Source organism: Episyrphus balteatus, chromosome 3 (genome assembly GCF_945859705.1).
Source record: "Episyrphus balteatus chromosome 3, idEpiBalt1.1, whole genome shotgun sequence".
NCBI classification, from domain to species: domain Eukaryota; kingdom Metazoa; phylum Arthropoda; class Insecta; order Diptera; family Syrphidae; genus Episyrphus; species Episyrphus balteatus.
This window is the reverse complement of record NC_079136.1, coordinates 74,376,308-74,397,567: the sequence shown is the minus strand read 5'-3', so window position 1 is coordinate 74,397,567 and position 21,260 is coordinate 74,376,308. Positions and strand designations below refer to the sequence as shown.

General features: G+C 31.2%; 2 protein-coding genes and 2 long non-coding RNA genes across 5 annotated transcripts; 1 reads left to right on the top strand and 3 right to left on the bottom strand.

Moving 5' to 3' along the window:
* Positions 1-2,326: 2,326 nt before the first annotated feature.
* LOC129916890 (MICOS complex subunit Mic60) lies at positions 2,327-14,018 on the bottom strand. 2 transcript variants are annotated; one of them, XM_055997088.1, is made up of 12 exons: positions 13,825-14,018; positions 10,096-10,220; positions 9,837-10,018; positions 9,737-9,780; positions 9,490-9,680; positions 7,176-7,324; positions 6,950-7,116; positions 6,363-6,891; positions 6,275-6,295; positions 3,065-3,223; positions 2,719-3,007; positions 2,327-2,661 (listed from the first exon to the last, which is right to left on the bottom strand). In XM_055997088.1, exons 1-12 carry the CDS (start codon positions 13,867-13,869, stop codon positions 2,484-2,486), a joined length of 2,079 nt encoding a protein of 692 aa, XP_055853063.1. In that variant the 5' UTR covers positions 13,870-14,018; the 3' UTR covers positions 2,327-2,483. The 2 variants fall into 2 exon arrangements, with proteins under 2 accessions (XP_055853063.1, XP_055853064.1); XM_055997089.1 differs by lacking the exon at positions 6,275-6,295 and having other exon boundaries at positions 13,825-14,015.
* LOC129916902 (uncharacterized) lies at positions 4,498-5,998 on the bottom strand. The gene is made up of 3 exons (XM_055997113.1): positions 5,623-5,998; positions 5,114-5,562; positions 4,498-5,006 (listed from the first exon to the last, which is right to left on the bottom strand). The coding sequence occupies exons 1-3, from the start codon at positions 5,730-5,732 to the stop codon at positions 4,534-4,536; spliced, it is 1,032 nt and encodes a 343-aa protein (XP_055853088.1). The 5' UTR covers positions 5,733-5,998; the 3' UTR covers positions 4,498-4,533.
* Positions 14,019-17,866: 3,848 nt separating the features above from the next.
* On the top strand, positions 17,867-19,255 carry LOC129916913 (uncharacterized). Its single transcript, XR_008772561.1, has 4 exons — positions 17,867-18,061; positions 18,143-18,213; positions 18,265-18,814; positions 18,899-19,255. It is a non-coding gene; the product is annotated as an uncharacterized LOC129916913 (long non-coding RNA).
* Positions 19,256-19,626: 371 nt separating this feature from the next.
* Positions 19,627-20,964, bottom strand: LOC129916915 (uncharacterized). The gene is made up of 5 exons (XR_008772562.1): positions 20,833-20,964; positions 20,523-20,780; positions 20,034-20,466; positions 19,815-19,975; positions 19,627-19,753 (listed from the first exon to the last, which is right to left on the bottom strand). It is a non-coding gene; the product is annotated as an uncharacterized LOC129916915 (long non-coding RNA).
* Positions 20,965-21,260: the final 296 nt, after the last annotated feature.

The following is a 21,260-nucleotide window of genomic DNA, read 5'->3' as shown; positions in this document are numbered from 1 at the left end:
TAATTAAATTATAGGTCGTTTCAAATCAAAAGTCCTGACTCAGAGTTTATTTTCTTCCTTCCAATAAAATTGAGAACAAATAAACAAAAAACTCAATTTTATTGGCTCATTGCGACAAATCAACTCAAAATAACAACAAATCATGCTTGTTTGAATGAAAGAAATGCTAGAGAAAAAAATAAGCAAACGAAAAATCTGAATTTGTTTATTAATGATTTCTATGGTGACGACTCCAAAATAATTGAAAAATAAAAATAAGATATTTACTGCCCAATTATACAAATGAAAAGATGTGAATAGAATTTTAAGTTATGAATTGCTATCATATAAACTGGACATTTCTGGTCCATCTTCACCTAGTCCTATAACAATATCTTCGGCAAAGTTATCCCAACTGCCTTCAAATGATAAATAATTAAATAATTGTATGTTTTTTTGTATTGTCCGCGGATATCGAGTGATGCAAGCCCGGGAGACTTGCATCCGCTTTCTGAGGCTAACCCAGTGAATCTCACAGACGGATCAATTAATTAAAATAGGGATATCAATAACTGTTCTTCATTATTTTATCGTAATTTTAGAAAAAGTTCAGCTGCCTCATAAATGCTTCCTTCCAGTAAGCGAATGAGTTTTTTTTATTTTTGCTCAATTTTCCACGGGACTTTTGATTTGAAACGACCTATACCAGTTACTTCCTTATTACTCTAGATATGATGAAAACTTTTTCCATTTTAAGCGCATAGGTATTTAAAAAAAAAGTGGGCCATTGATTTTTTTTATATGGTCCTATTGATTTTTTTATACCACAAGTGTTTGAAATTTTTCATAAATTATTTTTTGTTTACAAACCTATTCCTTTGAAAATTAAATTAATTTTTTTTAAGAGAAGGTGCAACAGCAACAGCTATGAAAATTTTTAACTGTGTTGTGAGTCAATTATTGTAGAAAATTACACAAAAAAGAAATTGATAAAATTAAAAGAAAAAATTAATTGAATAAAGACACAGGCTTTCAAATATAATAAAATTCTAGATCTGCCACAGCAAAATAATTTTTTTTAGTGCCACCTTGACTGACCTTACTTAAAAGTTAACATCTAAAATGGATTATTCGAATAAAGACACAGGCTTTCAAATATAATAAAATTCTAGATCTGCCACAGCAAAAGAATTTTTTTTAGTGCCACCTTGACTGACCTTACTTAAAAGTTAACATCTAAAACTTTGGAAACCTATCCATCGAGACTTGCATTAAAACGCAAAAACTGGTTCTATTGGCTTACCTTTTTACTTAGGTCCCGATCGAAACATCCCAACTGAACCGAAGATGCCTTTCTTCACGTAGTGCGACCATGTCTAGGTATCACCTGTCAACGGTTTTAAGCCGAACTGCATGTCTGAGATGATTTTTTTTTGTTTCCTGAGTGTTACTTCTTCTAGGAGCTTACTAAGATTATTGAGGAGCTTATACTGTAATTGGTGATCATGCTCCTAGCGCCTTTCTAAGGGACCGCCATGATTCTTGCAGTTTTCCATTTTTGCTTTATCCGTGTTTGGTAAAAGGGTCCTTTACAATAATGCTCCAACTTCCTCTAAAAAAACCGGGTCTGCGGAAGGGTTCGGTGTGAAGTTGCCTATCTACATCCAAACTTCTTTAGTTTGTAAAGTGTGCCAAAGGTTGTTCTATGAGTTAGATGGGTTGGTGAAGCATGATAATTAACAGAACTGCTTCAAATTTGGTCCTTCGATTGTCTTTAAGGCTTAGTAAACAGAATAATAAAATTTTCCTGCACGCCTGGTTAGAACGAAGAAAAATAGATATTTTTTGCAGGACTTTTTCCTTCTTCTTCTTCTTCCTTTTTCTCGGCGCTGTTATGATCTCGATGTCGAGGGGATCATAACTATCCCACGTAACTGCTTCACACTAGTGATCCGCCTGTGGGGTTCGCAGGACTTTTTCCTGAATCCTGGAATAGACTGATCTGCATTCCTTGAAGCGTTCATCTAGATTCTAGAAGGAAAAAATAGAAAAACTTGTACCTCTCAAGCTGACATCTGAAAGTTGTATTACTAATAGTGAAAAGAGGGGTAAATCTACCAAAAAATCCAGATCTGCACATTTGATTTTATATCGCAAATAAATCAGTTTATTTTCCCCCTGTAATACAAAAACAGAAGAAATCCGTGTTTAGACAGGTTAAGAACAAAAATAAATTGATTTGTTTTACCCATTGTAACCCCATCACAGTAAAAGTAATACTTTCGAAATGAAATGAATATAACTCAAACGGTAATTCTTATCTATACAAATTTTAAGTAAGAAAACATTTTATCAACATGGATTTCAATTTATTGTTGCCATAAATAAATCATTTGCATTTGCAAAACAATCAATATCCTTTATTATATCGATACAATTTTGTCTATCTGTCTCTTTTCAAAGGTTTCGCTGCAGATTAATTTATGAACATTTATTAAATACATTTACAAATATAAAAGACCACTAGCAGCAGCATGAGCCATTAGAGTATTGGCAGCTTGTTGTGTTTCCAAAAGCAATCTAGCTTCTTTTATCCAATCACTTGCGACTTTTCTGGGAGCACCTTGGAGTAGGTTTAAATATTTAAGTGCTTGCATTAGGTTGCCACGATCCACGAAATACCTTAAAACAGATCGGTTACATTAATAAACTTTAACAACTTTATTTTATGAAGTTTACCTTGCTTTGTTCAGTATATCATATGTGTCAATTTTACTAAAGTCAATAGTTTTATTTTCTAATTCATTGTTAGAAACTGGGTTGTCTGAACTTAGAATAAATAGAGACTGCAAGTAAGATAACAAATAGATTGGAAGTCGGGCACCTCCCTCCGGTACTAGGGCAACTTTACGAGCAACTTTTTCAACATTTAAAAAGCGTTCACGCAGTGCATCTTCGGGGAAAACACCTCGGTGTATGGCAGTTGTAGGTAGATTTTGAATAACGACAGACACTAATTCATCACCCTCTAAAAACAGATATATTTTTTCAAATAATTGTAAATTAAATTTTCATTTTGACATACCGGAAACTTTAGTCACAGCATTTATTTCGGCTTTCAATGGACGCAACTTATTTCTCCAGTGTACGCCTGGTTCTCCAGTTCGGACTGTTGCCCAGAGAGCTTGGCAAGAAGCCCATAAAGCTTGAGCCTGGTGTGCAGAACGATCTGATTCTGCACGATCTGTTTTCATATATAAATTTTTTATTTAAATACATTTTTAAGCCTGAACTACATCAAAACACAAAGTCAGAAAAGTACAAAAAAGTAAACACAATGTTTTTTCTTGTTCCCCCTAGTAACTTATTTGTATATCTCTCTTTCATTTTTAAAAAGTATCCTAGTCAAAAAGCTTGAACATGACCAAGCTTTCACTTTTCAGAAAGTTTTAAAAACAAATACACTCAAATAATATTTTATATCCTTTCCGTAAGGTAGCTCTTCGATCACATAGTTCTTGTCATTTTTCGAAAAAAGCTCTTTTGACAAACAATTTAAATTTCAAAATAGTGTCAATAGTTTTGTGATAGCTATATTTAAATTGACGCTAATTGTTTTGTTTGCTGGAATGGATCCTGAAAGAACATGGAATGGTATGTTAAGTTGAATTTAAATTTTAAATTTATGCATGAAAAAATCTATATTTCAGAAGCTGACGATGAAGCCTTGATTACTATCATTCAAGAAAATCCAACGCTGTGGGATAAATCACGAAATGATTTCCGCGACTCGAAAAAGAAGCAACGAATTTTCCAGCAAATTTCTCAGCACTTTTCCGGCTTTAGTGCAATGCAAATTGAAAAAAGGTTCATTGCACTTAAAGAAAAGTTGAGAAGAGAAAAGAAGAGAGAAGATGCTCTCACAAGATCTGGAGCTGGGGCTAGGAACTGGAAATCCTGGTATTTACTCCCAAAATTGGAGTTTTTAAGGGAGACAATGAATACTCGGCCAACAGTGAGTTCCATTCCTTGTTCTTTAGTGAAATCAAAAACTTCATACCCCGGCTCATCTTTGACTGCAGCACAAAATATCATTTCGCCAACACCAAATACATTGACCCCATCTACTGCAGCAACTCCTTCTTCTTTGGAAGCAAATAATGTCTCTGAAAACTTAACGACAGAAATTTCTCAAACAGACAACGAAAGGTGTCCACCAAACAATTCGAAATCCGCTAACAAAATCCGGGAAGCATTATATGAAGAGAGTCGAGAAGCTTTAAGAAAAATAGCTGAAAGTGTTTCACAACCAAAATCGCAGTTGGTATCTGAACCAGAAGACATGAGAACAAACCACTTCAAAATCTTTGATTACATGGCGAAAGAAGCTGTTGAGATGGACCCTATCGTAAAAACACAATTTATAAAAAAAGTGTTTGATGTCTTCTGGGAGTTTAAGTTGAAATAGATTAAAAACCTGTAATATTTCTTGTTTTGCCATTCATAGAACTTAAATAAATCTCAATAATAACAGTTTATGGGTTTTGTATTTATTTAGTTATTATGTATCCATTCTTTAAGATACTCTCTATAATTTAAAGCCGTTTCTGTGGAGTTTCTCGGACCCAAGCGTAATGTTGCAGGAATTCTGTTCAGTTGTGATGAACCTACATTAGCTCTCCAGGTTCCATCAATCCAAATGCCATCCCTTTCATGCTGTCTGTCGACAAAAGCACTTGGGGCATATTTGTTCTTGCTGCTTTCACATAGCATGTTATGTAAAACAACAGTGGCCTTTATAATTTTTTCAACAGTATTTGGCTCAGCTATAATAGTACGTTGATATATCCTCCATCTAGAAGCTAATATGCCAAACGCATTTTCTACTACGCGGCGTGCTCTAGAAAGTCTCTTATTAAAATAAGATTTACTGTCTTCCAAATACCTTCCACTGAATGGTGTAATCAAATAATTTTTTAGTGGAAAAGCTTCGTCTCCCACCATAAAATATGGCAAATTCAAAGTTTCTATAAAAACAAATATAAAGTCTTATTATTTTGAAGAAAGAAAAGATCTTTAAAAAGATAAGATAATCTTTTAAAACCTTTAATAAGTTAATTTTACATTTTTTTACCTCCAGGTAAAGGAGAAGAACTTGGAAAATTCATTTGATCCCTTTCCAAAAGCATTCCAAAAGTACTATTTGTAAATATACCAGAATCGCTCTGTGAACCAAACGCCCCAATATCCACGTAGGTGAATTTGTAATTGGCATCTGCAACTGCCAGTAATACCATGCTGTAATGTTTCTTATAGTTAAAGTACAGCGATCCACTTTTTCTTGGTGCTTGAATGGAAATATGCTTTCCATCCACTGCACCCAAACAATGTGGAAAATTCCAGGTTTGATGGAAATCATGTGCATCTTGCAGCCAACCACTTTGTGTTTTTATTGGCAAATATATTGGCTTTAGTACGGTCCACAGAACTTCACACACTTCCGGTATTATAGCTTGTACAGTTGATTTACCTATGCGATACGCATAGGCCAAAGAACTGTTACTATCCCCTGTTGAAAGAAACCTATAAGCAATATTTCCCTTAACACAATTATTAGTTAAATGTATTCATTATAAAATATACCTCAAGGTTACAAATAAGCGCAATGCTACCGGAAGCCCTAACCTATTGCTGAATTTGGTCAAATGAGGTTCAACTAAGTTAAGCAGATAGTTGAATTGGGGAACTTCCATTCTTGTATAATTGAAGAACTTTTCTTCGTCGTACTCAAGAATTTCTTGTAACAAGTTACCAAAGTCACCTTGGTCAACACGGTTTTGATTAATTGGATGAACCCACCACCTTCGCTTAGAGCTCGTCGCATTTTCAAATGCGTCAACAACTTGCACTATATTTAAAATGCGATTTGCCGCATTTTGTAACCTATTTAATTCGTTTTCCTTGAAAATATTTTTAGTCAATGTTAAATAATAATCTGTGCATTATTATTTTAATTCTCTTACCATTTTCTTGAGTCGGAATTCAATTCAAGTTTTTTTAAATGATTTTAATTGATTGGAGATTTATTTTTGTATTTGAAATTTAAAACTTCAAAAACAAAAGAGCTTTTTTAATTAATTTTTTTCCAATAGATGTCAGGTAAATATACATGTGATTTTTATATTTTGAGCTTTTTTACTTTTTTGTACTTTTTTGACTTTGTGTTTTGATGTAGTTCAGGCTTTACACCGAATAAAGACAAAAGTGAAAATGAAATATGTATAAAATATTCTACCTTTCAACTCATCGTCAATTTCTTAGCCGCATGCGTTAAATTTTGAAATCATTTAAAATACAAAAAAAAAAAAACACTTTTTTCTTACCTTTCAATGCAGTGTCCATTCCACGTAGTTTTCCAAGCATTGCTGCTAGTTGGAGTTTATACGACGCTTTCTCTGTGGAAAGTTTTTCTTCCAGTTCCCGACTGAAGTTTCGTTTTAACTCAGCCTCCCTCAGCGAAATGGCATCGTTTAAATGGTCAACATGAGCTTCTGCCTGTTGTTTCAGTTGTTTTCGTAATTGTCTTTCCGCATCAGCTCGAATATTCAATATTTTGTTTTGGTTCTCGATCGCTAATTTGCGTCTTTCTTTCTCAAGGAAAAAATCAAGCTGAGCTTGTACTGCAACAGATTGATCATTTCCTCGGTACGCTTCGATTGCTCGCTTTAATCGTAGCTCTCCATCTGTTTGCAAGCGTTGCAATTCTTTTTGGTATGTCAACACATGGGAATATGCGTGTAACAAAAATAGATCAAGATCATCTTGAGAAATTTTTAATTTTTTTTCAGCTAGATTTATTCCAGGAAATATGGACTCAATTTGATCAACGAAATAGTTACGAGACGCTTCGACCTAATAATTCAAAATAATGATTTTTTTCTCATTGAAAATAATCACATCCTTTACAAACCTTTTTCCAATAATTTTCAGACAATGATGATACATCTTTTAACTTGTAAAGCTCATTTTTAACTCCATTTATGTGATCAGTTAGAGTTTTGGTCTTGTTGCGAACTTCCAGAACACGATCGTGATTTGATGCATTTGCAATTTTGCTAAGAGCAATTTGACATGTTTCTACAATTTATTGAAGTTCAACGAAACTTAAAAAAACAAAACAACTTATGTGTGCATACCAATTTTCTTAAGTGCCTGGATCGCAGCTTGTTCAGCAGCTTGAACTGATGTATCGCGAGCATTTGTTTTGTTTTTCAAAGTTGTCCACGAGGTGGGATCAATATCGTCAACTGTTTTATCTACAATTTTTCGGACATCATTGTTGAAACTAAAATAAGAGTTAAAATTAGAAGTAGAATTCTTTCAAATATTGAACAGTAAGTTATGCTCCATATGAATAAATAAAAAAGGATAAAATATGATTAATCTAATAAATTCTTAAAAAGAAACTTCAATAGCGACGTTTATTGAATTTTTTTTTAGGTTCCTTCATATTTCGAACATTAGAAGAAACAATGCAATATATCAGTTTGCTCCACAGACTTTGCCTAAATATGTGTCGGATTTGTATTTGCGTTCTTTGCTTAGAAAAAAAAAAAAACAAATCGGTGGCCTTGCTTCAATTATAAGTGATCGCTGCGCTGACTCGAAAAACTAGAATTGTGCCCTTAATTATGAAAGTGGACTAAGTCACTCCTAAAAATGACATCAAATCTAGCCTAAAAATAATTATTATTTAAGGAGTAAAGTTTATTTGAAAGCGAAATTGCAGCAAATAGACTTCTTTATTGCTCTTCTAGTGATTTCATAAAAGAAATATAATTAAATCGTTATAAGAAAATTATTATGTAAGTTTTTCCTCAAATAATGCAAAAAGTGACTTAGTCCACTTTCATAATCATAGGCAAAATTGTTTATCAGACATGGAGAACAAAATTTAAGCAGAATAAAAACGACAGGGGGAAGTAGCTCTTTAATCGAATTTAAGGGTTTTAATGTGAAAATTATAATAATGGAATTTTGTTGTATGAATATTATTAATAATACAGTGCAAGTTTTTTCAAAAAAAATTTCAGAAATCAGAAATAATAATAAAAACAACGAAAAATAATTTTGTCTACATTTTGGAGAGTTATGTATTTGAACTTAACTCGATAATCAAATTTCTAAAGTGAAGTACCTATCTTGAAACATTATGCTTCATTCATTTATTTTGGTTATTTTTTGTTAATTTTTTTAAGCAATAAAAATTTAAATTTCTTTTACATTTTTTTCACTTATAAAATTTCCAATATTTAGGTAATAGAACAATGAAAAACTAATAACAACCTTTTAATTCAATTTAATCTGAACAACCTATTGGGATACCGTTTCATTTCCAAATTTCGCTTGGAGTGTTCAAAGAAAATAGTTTTTAAAAAAGTTAAGTTAAGAAGGTAAGATTCAGTTTTAATTAAATACATAAATAGTTTCAAAGAAAATTTAACTAGAAATTTATATAAGGTTTAAGTATACAGTGGCGAACAAAAAAATGCAAACGAAAGAGGTTTAAAGAGTTTTGAACAAGAACTAAGTTACCAAATTTGGCATATTGAAACTGTTTTATTTTCATTAAACAGAGTGAATTTGTGGAATATTTTTTTTTGATCGCTACTGTAGGTACATTAAGCGATACAAAATGACTATGTTTTTGAGGAGCCAATGCGCCCAAAATGTCTGAAAGAAATTAAATAAATAGAAAAATTGCATAAACGCTCAACGGTCACATATCGTTTATTGAGGTAACTAAGTAGATTTTTGGTTTTTCATTTTCAAAGAGGAACTTTTAATAAACAATGTTGTGAACACAAAAAACCGTATGGTTTCTAATAGCGTTTTTCGTATTGCTTCACAAAAAACAATGTTTATTTTACATAACTTGAATAGAAACAAGCTCTTAATTAGATAAAAATGAGAGCTGCCAATAGGCACCACAGAAAATGCATAAATAGAAGCTAACATTGAAAATGTACTTGCATTATGTAAAATCGCGCGATATATTGAAAAATTTGCCACAATCGGGCTAGAATGTTTTGAAAATAACGTAATCTAGTTATTGAATATAAAAATAAGACAGCTGAGACCCATATCAAGGGTAGAGAAAAAAATAATTTAAAAAACTGGCTGCAATTCTCTTCACTTTGCCACTTAAATGGATTTTTTTACAACATTGTTTGTTAAAAGTTCCTCTTTGAAAATGCTAAACCAAAAATCTGCTTAGTTACCTAGCCAAAGTGCCAATCGCTTTTTTTTTAAGCAAAATGTTTGTTTCTATTCAAGTGACGCGCAGTGTATCTACATTAAAAAAAAAAAACTGAAAATACAATAAACTCTTTTTAAGTCGAATTTCCCTTTAACTCGAACCAATTTTCGTGTCCTGTGAAAATTCGAGTTAGAGAGAGTTTACTGTAAAATAAAACTTAATCTATTTTTTAATAATTGTTCACAACTTACGAATTTAAAATATTTATTGCCTTGTTGTACTCTTGAAGAGCTAAGGATGCTGCAAGTTCTACTTCTTTTTCGAGTTCAACTACATCTTTGGGAAGAGTTTCTACGGGCTTTTGTATTGTTACTGGGGCTATAGGAGCTCCTGGCTTAACTGAAGACTTAGTTTCACTGGCTTCAGTACGTTTTATAGGTAACTATTATACAGAAATATTAAATAAATAATTTAATTTTTAAAAATATAATAACTTACAGGAGAAGCTTGTGAAGTAGATTTTTCTTTAACTTGGTCGGATTCTGCAAATAAAAATTAAAAATTAGTCAAAAAATTTATTTAGTGCAATTCTTTATACTTTTGTCTGCGGTATTTCCAAAAAGATTTGTTACTGTAGATGTAACGTTGCTGATTTGGTGTGATACAGTGTCCAATTTTTTTGAAACAGTCTCAATAGGTTTATCTTCTAACACAAATTTTATAAATACCGCTGACCCTGGGACATTCTTTTCGACAGTTTTTCTAAATTCTTTGTCATAACTTATAAAAATAAAGTAATAAAAATAATATTTAGTGTAAATTTGTTTTATTATTATGTCTTTTTCTTTGAAACTTACTTCGCGTATGATATTATTCCTCCAATAGCAACTACAGGCGCTAGTAAAACAGCAACTTTTCCAAAACCTGCCTGTCTTGGAATATTATTACTACTGTGTCGTTGGCATTGGGCCTGGAATGTTCCCTGCGGAAAATTAATTATTATTAATTTTGTTTTTGCTTTTGTGTTTTAGATTCATGAATGTCTGAAAAATCGAAATATCGCCAGGTGCCTCAACGAAAAACAAAACAATGAGAAGAAGACAATAACTTCGCGGAGTGACATGGAAGATGGAGGTTAATTCACTTGTATATTTTTTCCTTTACAATACGTTTGTATCTTCTATATTCTCTCTAAAACCTAATGCATTTTTCAAATTAGAGATAAAGTTTATAAACGTGGGAGCTTCAAAACTCAAAACCTAATTCCGAATTCGGAAAATTAATACCTTCTCAAGCCTCTTTTTGATTTGGTCCTGCTGAACAAATAGTTACCATCATTAATTGGGGATGTTTAATACAAGTAATTTATTTTTTATAAAACGAAACATATTGAATTAAATAATTAATTCAAAATATTTTTAATACTTTTCTATCCTGCTAATGAGGCAGGATATATATATTTATTTTATAAAGGACAAATAATTCGTTTAAATTGAATTTAAAGCAGAAAATCGAAGAGGTAAAATAATATTATAAAATAATTCAGCAATACAAAAACGAAAAATATAACCCAAGGTAAACGAACGTTTACATAAAAAAACAATTCAACTTTCAACTTGACAAAACAAAACATAATAGAAAATTATGTTTCAAATAAGAATTCATTGATTTATCAACAAAAGACCATAAGAAAATCTTATTTTACTCAACAATTCAATTGAAGCTCGAATTTCAAATCGCAATTTTCTTACAAAATTTTGAAATTCAAACACAAAACTTGAATAAATGATTTAGCTCAAGAGTCAGCTTTTGGTGGTTTAATAATATCTAAAGTTCAGACAAAATATACCCAGAATTTTATTGCATATGAATTAAATAGTTGAAATTTAAAAGTAAACAAAATTGCGTTTTCTTTTTTGATATCGTATTTTTTTTTTTTTTTTGTGGTCAATAAAAGATTATTACTTTAATTTACTTAGGATCTATTATGGCCAGTAATTTTTTAGGCATTTTCATTAACTGCATTGTTTAATGTTTTTTTGATGATCACTCCTCACTAAATCTAGCTTTAAGCTTCGCTAAAAAGTGTCTCTTAATTTGTTTTAAAACGGTTAAACAAGAATTTGTGATCAGAAGATCATAATTTAAAATTAAAAAATTAGTTCCTACATTATATTATTACTTATATACCTGTTGTTACACTTTTATAAAATTCATATGTTATCTTAGTTGACATTTATTTAATTTTGTTTTCATTTTCTAAAGAATTTTTTAGTAAATTATGTGCTTTAATTAACTTTGCCTTAGTACAATTTGTACCAAAATCCAATATGTTAATTTTCTTGGTCTACTAAACTTGATTCTATATCTTTATGTTGTACTTATCAATATGAATTAATAAATAAAATACAAAACAATACAAATACAATACAATAGTTTAATTTCCAAATATTACCAATAGGGACTGCAAGACTTGTACATAATTTAAGGCCTTTCCAAAAATAATCACTTACACTGGAAATTTGCTTTGGGTTCTGGGTCTAATATCAATTCTAATTTCTAGTGTGTTTGTTAAGAAAAAAAAAACAAAAAAACAAAAAAAAATGTAATAATCAAGAAAAACGCATATGTATATTAAGCAAAACAACACCTATGTAAGTAATAAGATATTCTGCAATAACTCTTGAAAAAAAAAACGAAATCCATTCTTTTGATTCAAGTATTTGTGCCCTAGACCCTAGATTTTGACTAATACCGCGTCCTAACTAATACATATTACTAATTTAATTGGACAGTCCCAGGACTTAGTAATAGTATGAAGAGGTAACAATAAGTTTTAATAAGGCCGTGTGTGAATTGCGTTAAATAGTTAACCCCGTGTAGAATTACACTATTGAGGTGAATACAAAATTTTCAGCTGTTAAAAATTTAATGGGCTCTGGGACCTAGTTAAACTTTTTTGCAGATGGTTTTGTTTTTTTTTTTTTTATTAATAAGGAGTATCATGGCAAAAAAGAGGCAGAGAAAAATATTAAACAATAAGCCATACAGCTGAAATTTTTGTATACACCTCAATAGCTTCAAAAATTTTACACGGGGCTAACTATATAACGCAATTCAAACACGGCCTAAGTATTCGGTAATAGATTGACAGTCCTAGGGCTTAGTACTTGGGTGAAGAAATGAAATGATTTGAGTACAACATTATGACTATTACCAATATTAGAGTTAGGACTGAATTAAAATTTTTAAAAATTAAGGAATGGTTTTTATTAATTTTTTTAACTTTGACCTCGAACATCTTTTAAACAGTTAGATAAACGAAAAAAGTGTAAAAAGCTTTTTTTTTAGGTTGGTGAAAAAATGGAAAACTGCGGAGCGGTTAATATTGGCTGTGTTCCTTTGGGCTCAGCAAAGTACTTTTTAGTACTTTTGAATCCATTCAAAAACATTTTTTCTATAGAAGAAATGGAAATGAATACAACCAGAAGTACTTAGCAGTAGATACTTTAGGTCAAAGGATCACAACTATTTAGAGCTCATATGAGTATGTTCTAGAGGTGGGTAGCAATCGATTTTTCGAAGTATAAAATTGAAAAAAAAAAGATATTCGATTTTTTGACCCTACCTAATGAATATATGAAAAATTGAAAGCTTGGTAAGGTCGATTTTCCAAAGCTAAGCTAAAGCTGTAGTAAATCTTGTCTGAATTTAACATTTACCGATTGGAAACATTAATATATTATTCCGGCTAAGCTTTTAGAAAATATTTAGATATTGAACAACAGGGTCAAGTCAAGAAAATTTAATTTCCACATTCATGTTTATGGCTTAAGAGGGCGATATGATCTTGAGTCGTTTTCCCCCACTGGACTGAGGACTATAATAATCCGGATCTACTCTTTTTTCTGGAGTGATAGAACATAAATGAGGGTAGAATTTGATTTTTAAACTTGCCAAAAATAAATAATATACTACTCTTTCTTAAGTATTCTTTTTAAAATAATGAAAGACTATAAACAAACCTGAAGAGGCTTGCAAAATTAATATATTAGTCCTTAAGAATGGTATATTTACTCATACCTATAAGCCGTAACGTCATGTGATATGTGAATAAAATGAATTTAAGAAAAGACTTATAGCCGAAATAATAGTAGAGTTTATTATAAACAACAAACTTTAAAACAACTGCAAATAGGTGCAGATCTGACTAAAAACCTAAAGTAGACATTCTTTACCCTTTAGTGGCTTGAATTAACACAAAACCTTGAAATGTGCAAAAATAAGTTCTAATAGGGTACTCTCAGTAGTGTAAAAAAAACGACTTTAAATAGACCGCAACGAGACGAAGATACATCAGAAAATGTATCAATTTTAAGTAAAGAACTGAAAAGAAATAAATGGGATTCGCTTCCTATTTCTGCAGGAGGAAATTTCGTTTCAAAAAAAGAAGAGAAAAAGTTATATTAATATTTGAAATCTTTTAAAATAGATGACATAACACACTTCGAGAAGAAATTGTTATAGTTCAACCGATTGGTGGCTTCTTGAAGAGATCTAAATATAAATTCACTTGGTTTATTTACTTTGCGTGCACATTTGCTTCCATTATTTAAAACAAGGCGATACATTTTTTTAGTTGAAAACTTCTGCAACCGTTAACAACACGTTTTTCTATTGTATTTCAACAAAAATTAAACTTTTTATTCGAGAGAGAAGTTTTTCATTTCCACGATTCCACGAATACCCAGTTGACAGAAGTATAATATATTTGACGGTTTTCACACTGGCTTCATTGTGCCGACTATTTTTGACATTTCTATGTTGTTCTCTCGCTTGCACTTAATAGTGAAAAAGAGATAGCAATCTCATTTAAAATATTCGACTGACATACCATGTTTATAAGGTAGTTTCAATCCGAGTTGAATCAGGAATTAGGTGTATGTAAACTAGAATCGAGTTGAATCCGGATTAACTGATCCGAACCGAATTTCTGAGCTGAATCGAATCGAAAACACAAAACAGGTGTTTTTACATTTGCTTGTACCAGGCTAATGAACTGATTTCTATAGAAAACTATATAGAGATAGAGGTTTCATATAAAAATGTTATAATCCAGTGTTCATCTCATGTCTTCTTTTGCGAAAAGTGAGATAGTCACTGATCTCTATCAAAAACTCGATAGTGGATTCCCTCCTATAAAGTACAACTTTTTGAAGAATTGAAGGAATGAGATGAACTGATTATAACAGTGCTTTAATTGAAATGAACATTTTTATATGCATATCCTCTGATTATAACAATGCTTCAATTGAAGTACACATTTTTGTATGCATCCACTGTCCTATTTTTTGTAAACATGATACAACTAAACAAATAGCGCTTTCGCGTTCTTTAATTTGTTTCGTTCTGCGCTTATACGTCACGGGAGCTCAAAGGGTTTGACGTTTCTCCTTCATCATAGGAATTAAGAGCAAATCATGGCAATATTTTCGGTTTGCAGTTTTCTTTTTTACATTAAAATGCTAATATTTATTTGTAAATACGAAATGCAAATACAACCTTTGTATATAAAAACCATAGTACTCTCACGGGGAAAAAATACACTACCGCCGCCGTACGGTTTAGACACAAGTGCTCATTTAGCAGAATGGATTCCACAAAAAAGGGGAGGGATACGGAGGCAATGAAGGAATAGAACAAAATTCAAAAGTAGGGGGGATACAAAATAAAGAAAGAAAACAAAACTAGTTTGACATTACCAGCTGATTTATAAAAAAATATAAAATAATAAATGAATATAAAAAATTATGGTTTTGTAAATGTGTGCGAATTTTTAAATTTGTTGCCTTTTGAAGCAAAAAATGAAGCAAGGGATTGAAAAATAAAAATCTAACGCCATGATTGCCGCTGATGTAAAAATAAAGTTTTGTATATTGATGTATAAAATAAAATTTTCAAATTCATGTTGTTATTGTCTTCATTTAAAAAATTAAGGAACATGGTTTTATTTTAATTGTAATAAATGGTTTTATTCCATTTTATTTCAAATTTTCAGAAGAAAATGATTTATAAATTATGCATTATTGTGCATAAAAACGCTCAAAGTTTGTTACGTTTTAAAAGTTTAACTGTATAGTTTTATTTTGTATATTATTAGTTTAAAAAAACGAAATTTATCACATATTAAAAATATTTACGAAACTATTTAAACATTAAACCTAAAAACAAATTTCCAATGTGGTAACCATATATCAAAAAGCGCACTTTATAACGGTTTTTTTTTTCCGTTGAAATGATAAAACCATCTCATTGTATGATTAAGATTAAGACTTTAATTATAATTAACTGTAGGGTTCATCGTGGAAAAGTAATAATACTTTTTTTTTTGCAAAAACAAGGTGAACAAAATACCATTTTTTTTTTTTTTTCATTTTTGTACGATTCCTACAAAAAGAGTTGGAATTTTTTGAATGTAATCAGCTTTCATCAAGAAACCAAAAAAATCCAAACCTTTTTTCTTTCATAACCCTTTTCTTCATTTTTTTCATAACTATACGTACAATAAATTTTATATCATTGTAAAGGTTATCATTTCAGCTTTAATTATATGTCCCAATAATATCTGTAGGACGCCTATAAAAAAAGGTATCTATTTTTAAAGCGAACCATGTCGAAATGTAAAGTTAAGATTACGATATCTTTTTACGGTTATATCTGAATTTTGACTATGAAAATGATTAAAATAGAAATTCAGGGATAACGTCCTAGAAATTTTTTATTAACTCTGTTGATTTCAACCATCTATGTATGAAAATAAAAAAGATTTGCATTAAAAAAGGGCTAAAAACTATCAAAAATGTTGAGATAAAAAAATTGTTTTTCCCATAATTGACTCAAAAATCATTTTAGAAATCCAATTTTTTTCACATGCATGCACCTTAGTAATACATATAAGTCCTGTAAGTTTGAGATTTTTGGAAAGCTTAAAAAAATTTTTAAAAATATAAAACCACTCAAAAATACCCTTAAAAAACAGGTATTTTTCGAAAATTCATATCTCGAAAATTAGGGCTTAAGAAAAAAATTCCTTTTAGACGCCTAATTTTTTTTTTCTTAAACTTTCCAATGGTATACCTAAAATTTCCATAAAAAATTTTCCTAACCCATAATAACCACTTTTTCAAAGGTCTACCTCATGCTTAGGTTTTAAAAAACCGTTTATAACTCTGTATTGAAATTTTTTAGAATTTTTTTCAAAACTTATGCCATTCTTGCAAAAAATTTGTCTTTAGATTACAAAAAAAATCAACTCTCTAGGACTTTCCGTTTAAGAAATGCATTTTTTTGGTACCATGTCGTTTTACCCTATTTACCCTAGTTTTTATATACAAAGGTAGTTGTATCATGCATTATAGAATATAGATTATCAGTGATTCAGTTGCTGGTCATATTTTTTGTATAATAGTTTAATAGATTATAACAGATTTATGGAGTTCACTACGTTCAATTTGGTTCGCTGACCTATAGCTACGTTCCTTTGGGAATATTTATATCTGCTGCTTAGTACTTAAAGCTGCTTTGAATTACTTTTTCAAAACAGCAAAAGAGGTCAAAGTAGTTTTAAGTACTTATCAGTATATAAATATTCCCAAATAAACGCAGTGCTTAAATAGAAAACTATATTAGCTGTGTTTTTTTGTTTATCTATATAGATTTTGTGCAAAAAAACGACATCGAGATTTTTGAAATCCATGCAAACATTTGGCACCACTGTACATATACTTTGGCAGCTGTCTGTCAAAAATGTTGCTTTTGTTTTTTTTTATTTTAACTCCGAAGTGGAAAGGCCATTACATCCATGTTGGATGCAAACAAAAATGTTCATATGGCCATGGCATCCATGTTGGATTCAAAAATTATCTGTATATTCTTAGCTACATTTCAAGACCATGACCATTAACATTAGTTGCGTCGTTCTTGTGTTATAAGCGTTTGAAGGTAGCCACATTGAATTTTTTTTCGATTTTTTAAAAATCAAATGTGAAAACTTTTTTATTTTTATTTCTAATTTTTCGAAAAAACTTTGGTAATTTTATATACATATCTGTTCAACAATCTTATCAGGATCCATTTAAGACTTTTATCTGAAAAGTGCATTGCGTATATCTCGAGATATTAACATTTCAATGCAACCATGTCAAACAAATTTTTGATTATTTTTTTCTATGAGAGTTTTTTTCAAACCTCGTTTTCTCCGCTTTTTTTTTTTTGTTAATATTTTCAGATATTTCTGTATGAACACAACAATTAAACTACCTTGGCACTACTGTTTTTATCGAGAGAAAGTAAAATCTGGATAATTATCTGGATTTTTCAAAAATCTATACAGATAAAGTTTTTGTTGTTTTTAACACGTAAATTGTTTTGATTTCAAAAATCTCAATGTAGTTTTTTTGCACAAAATCTATATAGATAAACAAAAAAACACACCTATTAGGTGTGTTTTTTTGTTTATCTATAGGTGTGTTTTTTTGTTTATCTATATAGATTTTGTGCAAAAAAACGACATCGAGATTTTTGAAATGAAAACAATTTACGTGTTAATTACAACAAAAACTTTATCTGTATAGATTTTTGAAAAATCCAGATAATTATCCAGATTTTACTTTCTCTCGATAGAAAACAGTACTGCCAAGGTTCATTACACTTATTAAATGTCAGATTCCAATAAACGACAGCTGCAGTTGACAGATATATGACAAAAAATATTTAATATTTTAAATTGAATTCAATTAGGAATAACAAACAACACAAATCAATGTAAGTATAAGCATATTTTTTGGAAAAAGATGAAAATTGTACGATAAACTTTGGTTTTTTTTTTTAATTTAATAATTTTAGGATTCACGTGTTTGCAAGAGTGCGATATCTTCCCCAAAATTAAAGAGAAAAACCTGAAAAGGAGATGGAAAGTAAATCAATTTATTCTTAAAATGAGCTAGCGTATTTATCTTTTTTTCTAGGAATTATTTCACAAAAGAAGAATTCTGTGTACTGTGCGCTTGGGTCTTATCGTGTCGGTACCTTCAACCCTCACAGCCAAAATGTAATGTAAAATGCTCTTGGAATGCCCGCTCGTTTGCGAAAACGTCTATTCTTAGACGATCAACATGAATAAATGATAACAAAGCTCTTGTTGTTAGTAAATTGCCTCATTAGAATGCCCACCACAAAAACAGTCTCTTACATTTTTAAAATGATACACGTCATGTATGTGCGCTGCGAAGAAAAGCAAATACAAACATACCTCCCGAAAAATATTCCCCCAGAAAACACTTTTCAGCCCAAACAGCAGACAGCAACAAGCAAGACAATCCTAACATTGCATTATGCAGCTCATTCAACACCCAAAAATCCTTCAGCTCCCGTTGATGAAAAACCATTTTATAAGAGATCGCTTCACTGCGTTCAAACTTGGACGACATGTGCATGATAAGTGAAGTGTGGAAACAAATGGCATGTTGAAAGTGGTAATTGTTTCAGAGCATCATTTAGCTCCCCAATTGGTTGCAGGTAATATTTTTATTGATTCTCCTTTTTTGGTTCGATATATTCCTTATGTACTCTGCCTGCATTGATGTCGTTTTGTTTCTGTAGGACATGTCTTCTACAAATGGGTCTAAAGCCCCCATCGAGATCCCGAGAAAATCTGCATGAATCTTCTTCGCAATTGCTTTCCCCTCCTAAACAGTTATGCAGAGGGAGGAATTGAGGCAAAACACATGGATTCCCAACCCAACTTAACCAACCCTACAACTGGACATCCGGGTCTGAACAACTCGAGTACAGCAGACTTTTTAAACTAAGTTTATCCATGTATTATATTTGTTTATATTTTATAACTTTGTCATTATTATTTAACGTTAGACCCCCTTTGTGCCATCAAAATTTTTAATGTATCTTAGAAATAAGTTATTTTATTATTAAATTGCAAATTGCAAAATTAAAACGTAATCCGTTTTGCTTTTTCTCATTAAGATTTATCTGACAAGTTTCCAATGCGATATGAAAATTAAATGAACAAATTTGTGCGCGCCTCACTGCATAATCTCGGAACTGCACTTTTACATCAGACTTACAAAATGTTTCCATACAAAATTCAACACATAACTTTGTATTAGTTTTAAGAAATAAATAACATACTCAAAGAAAGAATTACTCAGCTTTTGACAAAATTTACCTATATATTTATTTAACATTTAACATTTTTGTTTCATGTTTTTTTTTTTTTTTTCATAAGTAGGTACCTACTCAGTAAATACTCTTTTACTAATTTTCATTATCATACATACACAAAACAAAAAAAAAAAAACAATCACCGATGCCGAGGGCACTTCGGTATTCCATAAATCAAGGCGACCACTGCCGTCGACAGAAGCGAACAAGGCGGGATGAATTGGAGACCATAATATAATTTGAATTTTCTTCAAATGAATATAATGGTTTAGTGTCCTACAAGTAAATACAAAAAATGTAATACATATTGGTCGTTATAGTAGATATTAAATTTCACCTTAAGACTCCATAACTTAATTGTCCAATCAATGGACGATGTAAGAAACAAATCACCAAAATCTGTTGTAGATTGATTTGGATGAGTTGATATTCCCGTCACTGGACCCAAATGTTTCTCATAGACTTCAGACACACCCGAACGTATTCTATGTCGATAAGCTTGAGTAGAAACAACAATTTATTTATAAGCAAATGGAAAATCACAACAAACTTTTACCATAATAAACATTGCCATCTTCACATGCAACTGATAGCAATTGGGTTCGATTGCCGTGGCTGCATTTCCAGTGTATCTTGCGGCATCGACAACATATCTAAACTCCATGAGCAAAGCTTGCCATCGGATGAGATCGATAACACATTGTCTGCATTCTGTGTGCCAACCATTTGCAAACAATACACTGGATGCGTATGTGCAGTTGCACTTAGAGGTGTCCTCTGGTCCTCTGGATGGGTGTGCGCTTTTCCACTCGATTATTCCATAATACAATATGACCGGAATACGTTCCACAGAGTATAAGGTTTTGATTGAATTTAGCAAAGCATGTTGACATAACGGCACTTTGACAATGGAATACATCTTCGGGTGCTTGTTTTTTATATTTTGTGTTCCAGACCATTACAACACCATCTGGTTCATTGTGACTCTCCTTAAAAAAGTTATTGGGTTTTAGATAGAATCGTAGAAAAAAATACAAATGCAAACCTCATTATTGTGATATGAAACAACAACCAGTTCAGGAAAATGTGTTGTTGTCGGTCTTCGTGGAAATCTCGATTCAATGACAACCTAGCATGTGTCCTCTCATCGTTTGACTCCTATCACCACCTCCAATGTATTCGGTGTAGATGTCGACATTCTCAGATAGAGCCCTTTCGATGACACGACCAGCGGGTAAAACAAACCTTTGAAAGTCCGCCGACAAGATGATCATCTGTTTTTGTTCTTCCGATAGTTCCTTAACTGAAAGCACAAATGTTAAATTAATGTAAAGAGAGAGAAAAAATTCACTTACTTTATTTTTCTCTTCAGGTTCTTTTTTGTATTCAAGTGGTGTTATGGCTGATGCAACTTCCTTCATAGTGGGCAAACCATGTGGTAGAATTCCTGGTGGTAGTTTGGAATGGAAACCATTGTCGATGTGTGGCAGCGATCTCTGTTCGTCATCTCCTTGGGCATCATAAGTAAGCATAGGTAAAACAGGAACAATTCTACGATTTTTTTTGTTTGTTTTTTTTTTTCTCTCATTTTGTTTAGAGCTTTGTTTTATTAAATTTTAATTTAAAAAAAAAAAAACAAAAGCAAACTTTTTGACAGACAGTTGTCAAAGTTAATGTCCAGTGCTGCCAAACTTTAACACGGATTCCAAAAATCTCGATGTCGTTTTTTTGCACAAAATCTATATAGATAAACAAAAAAACACACCTTATATAGATTTTGTGC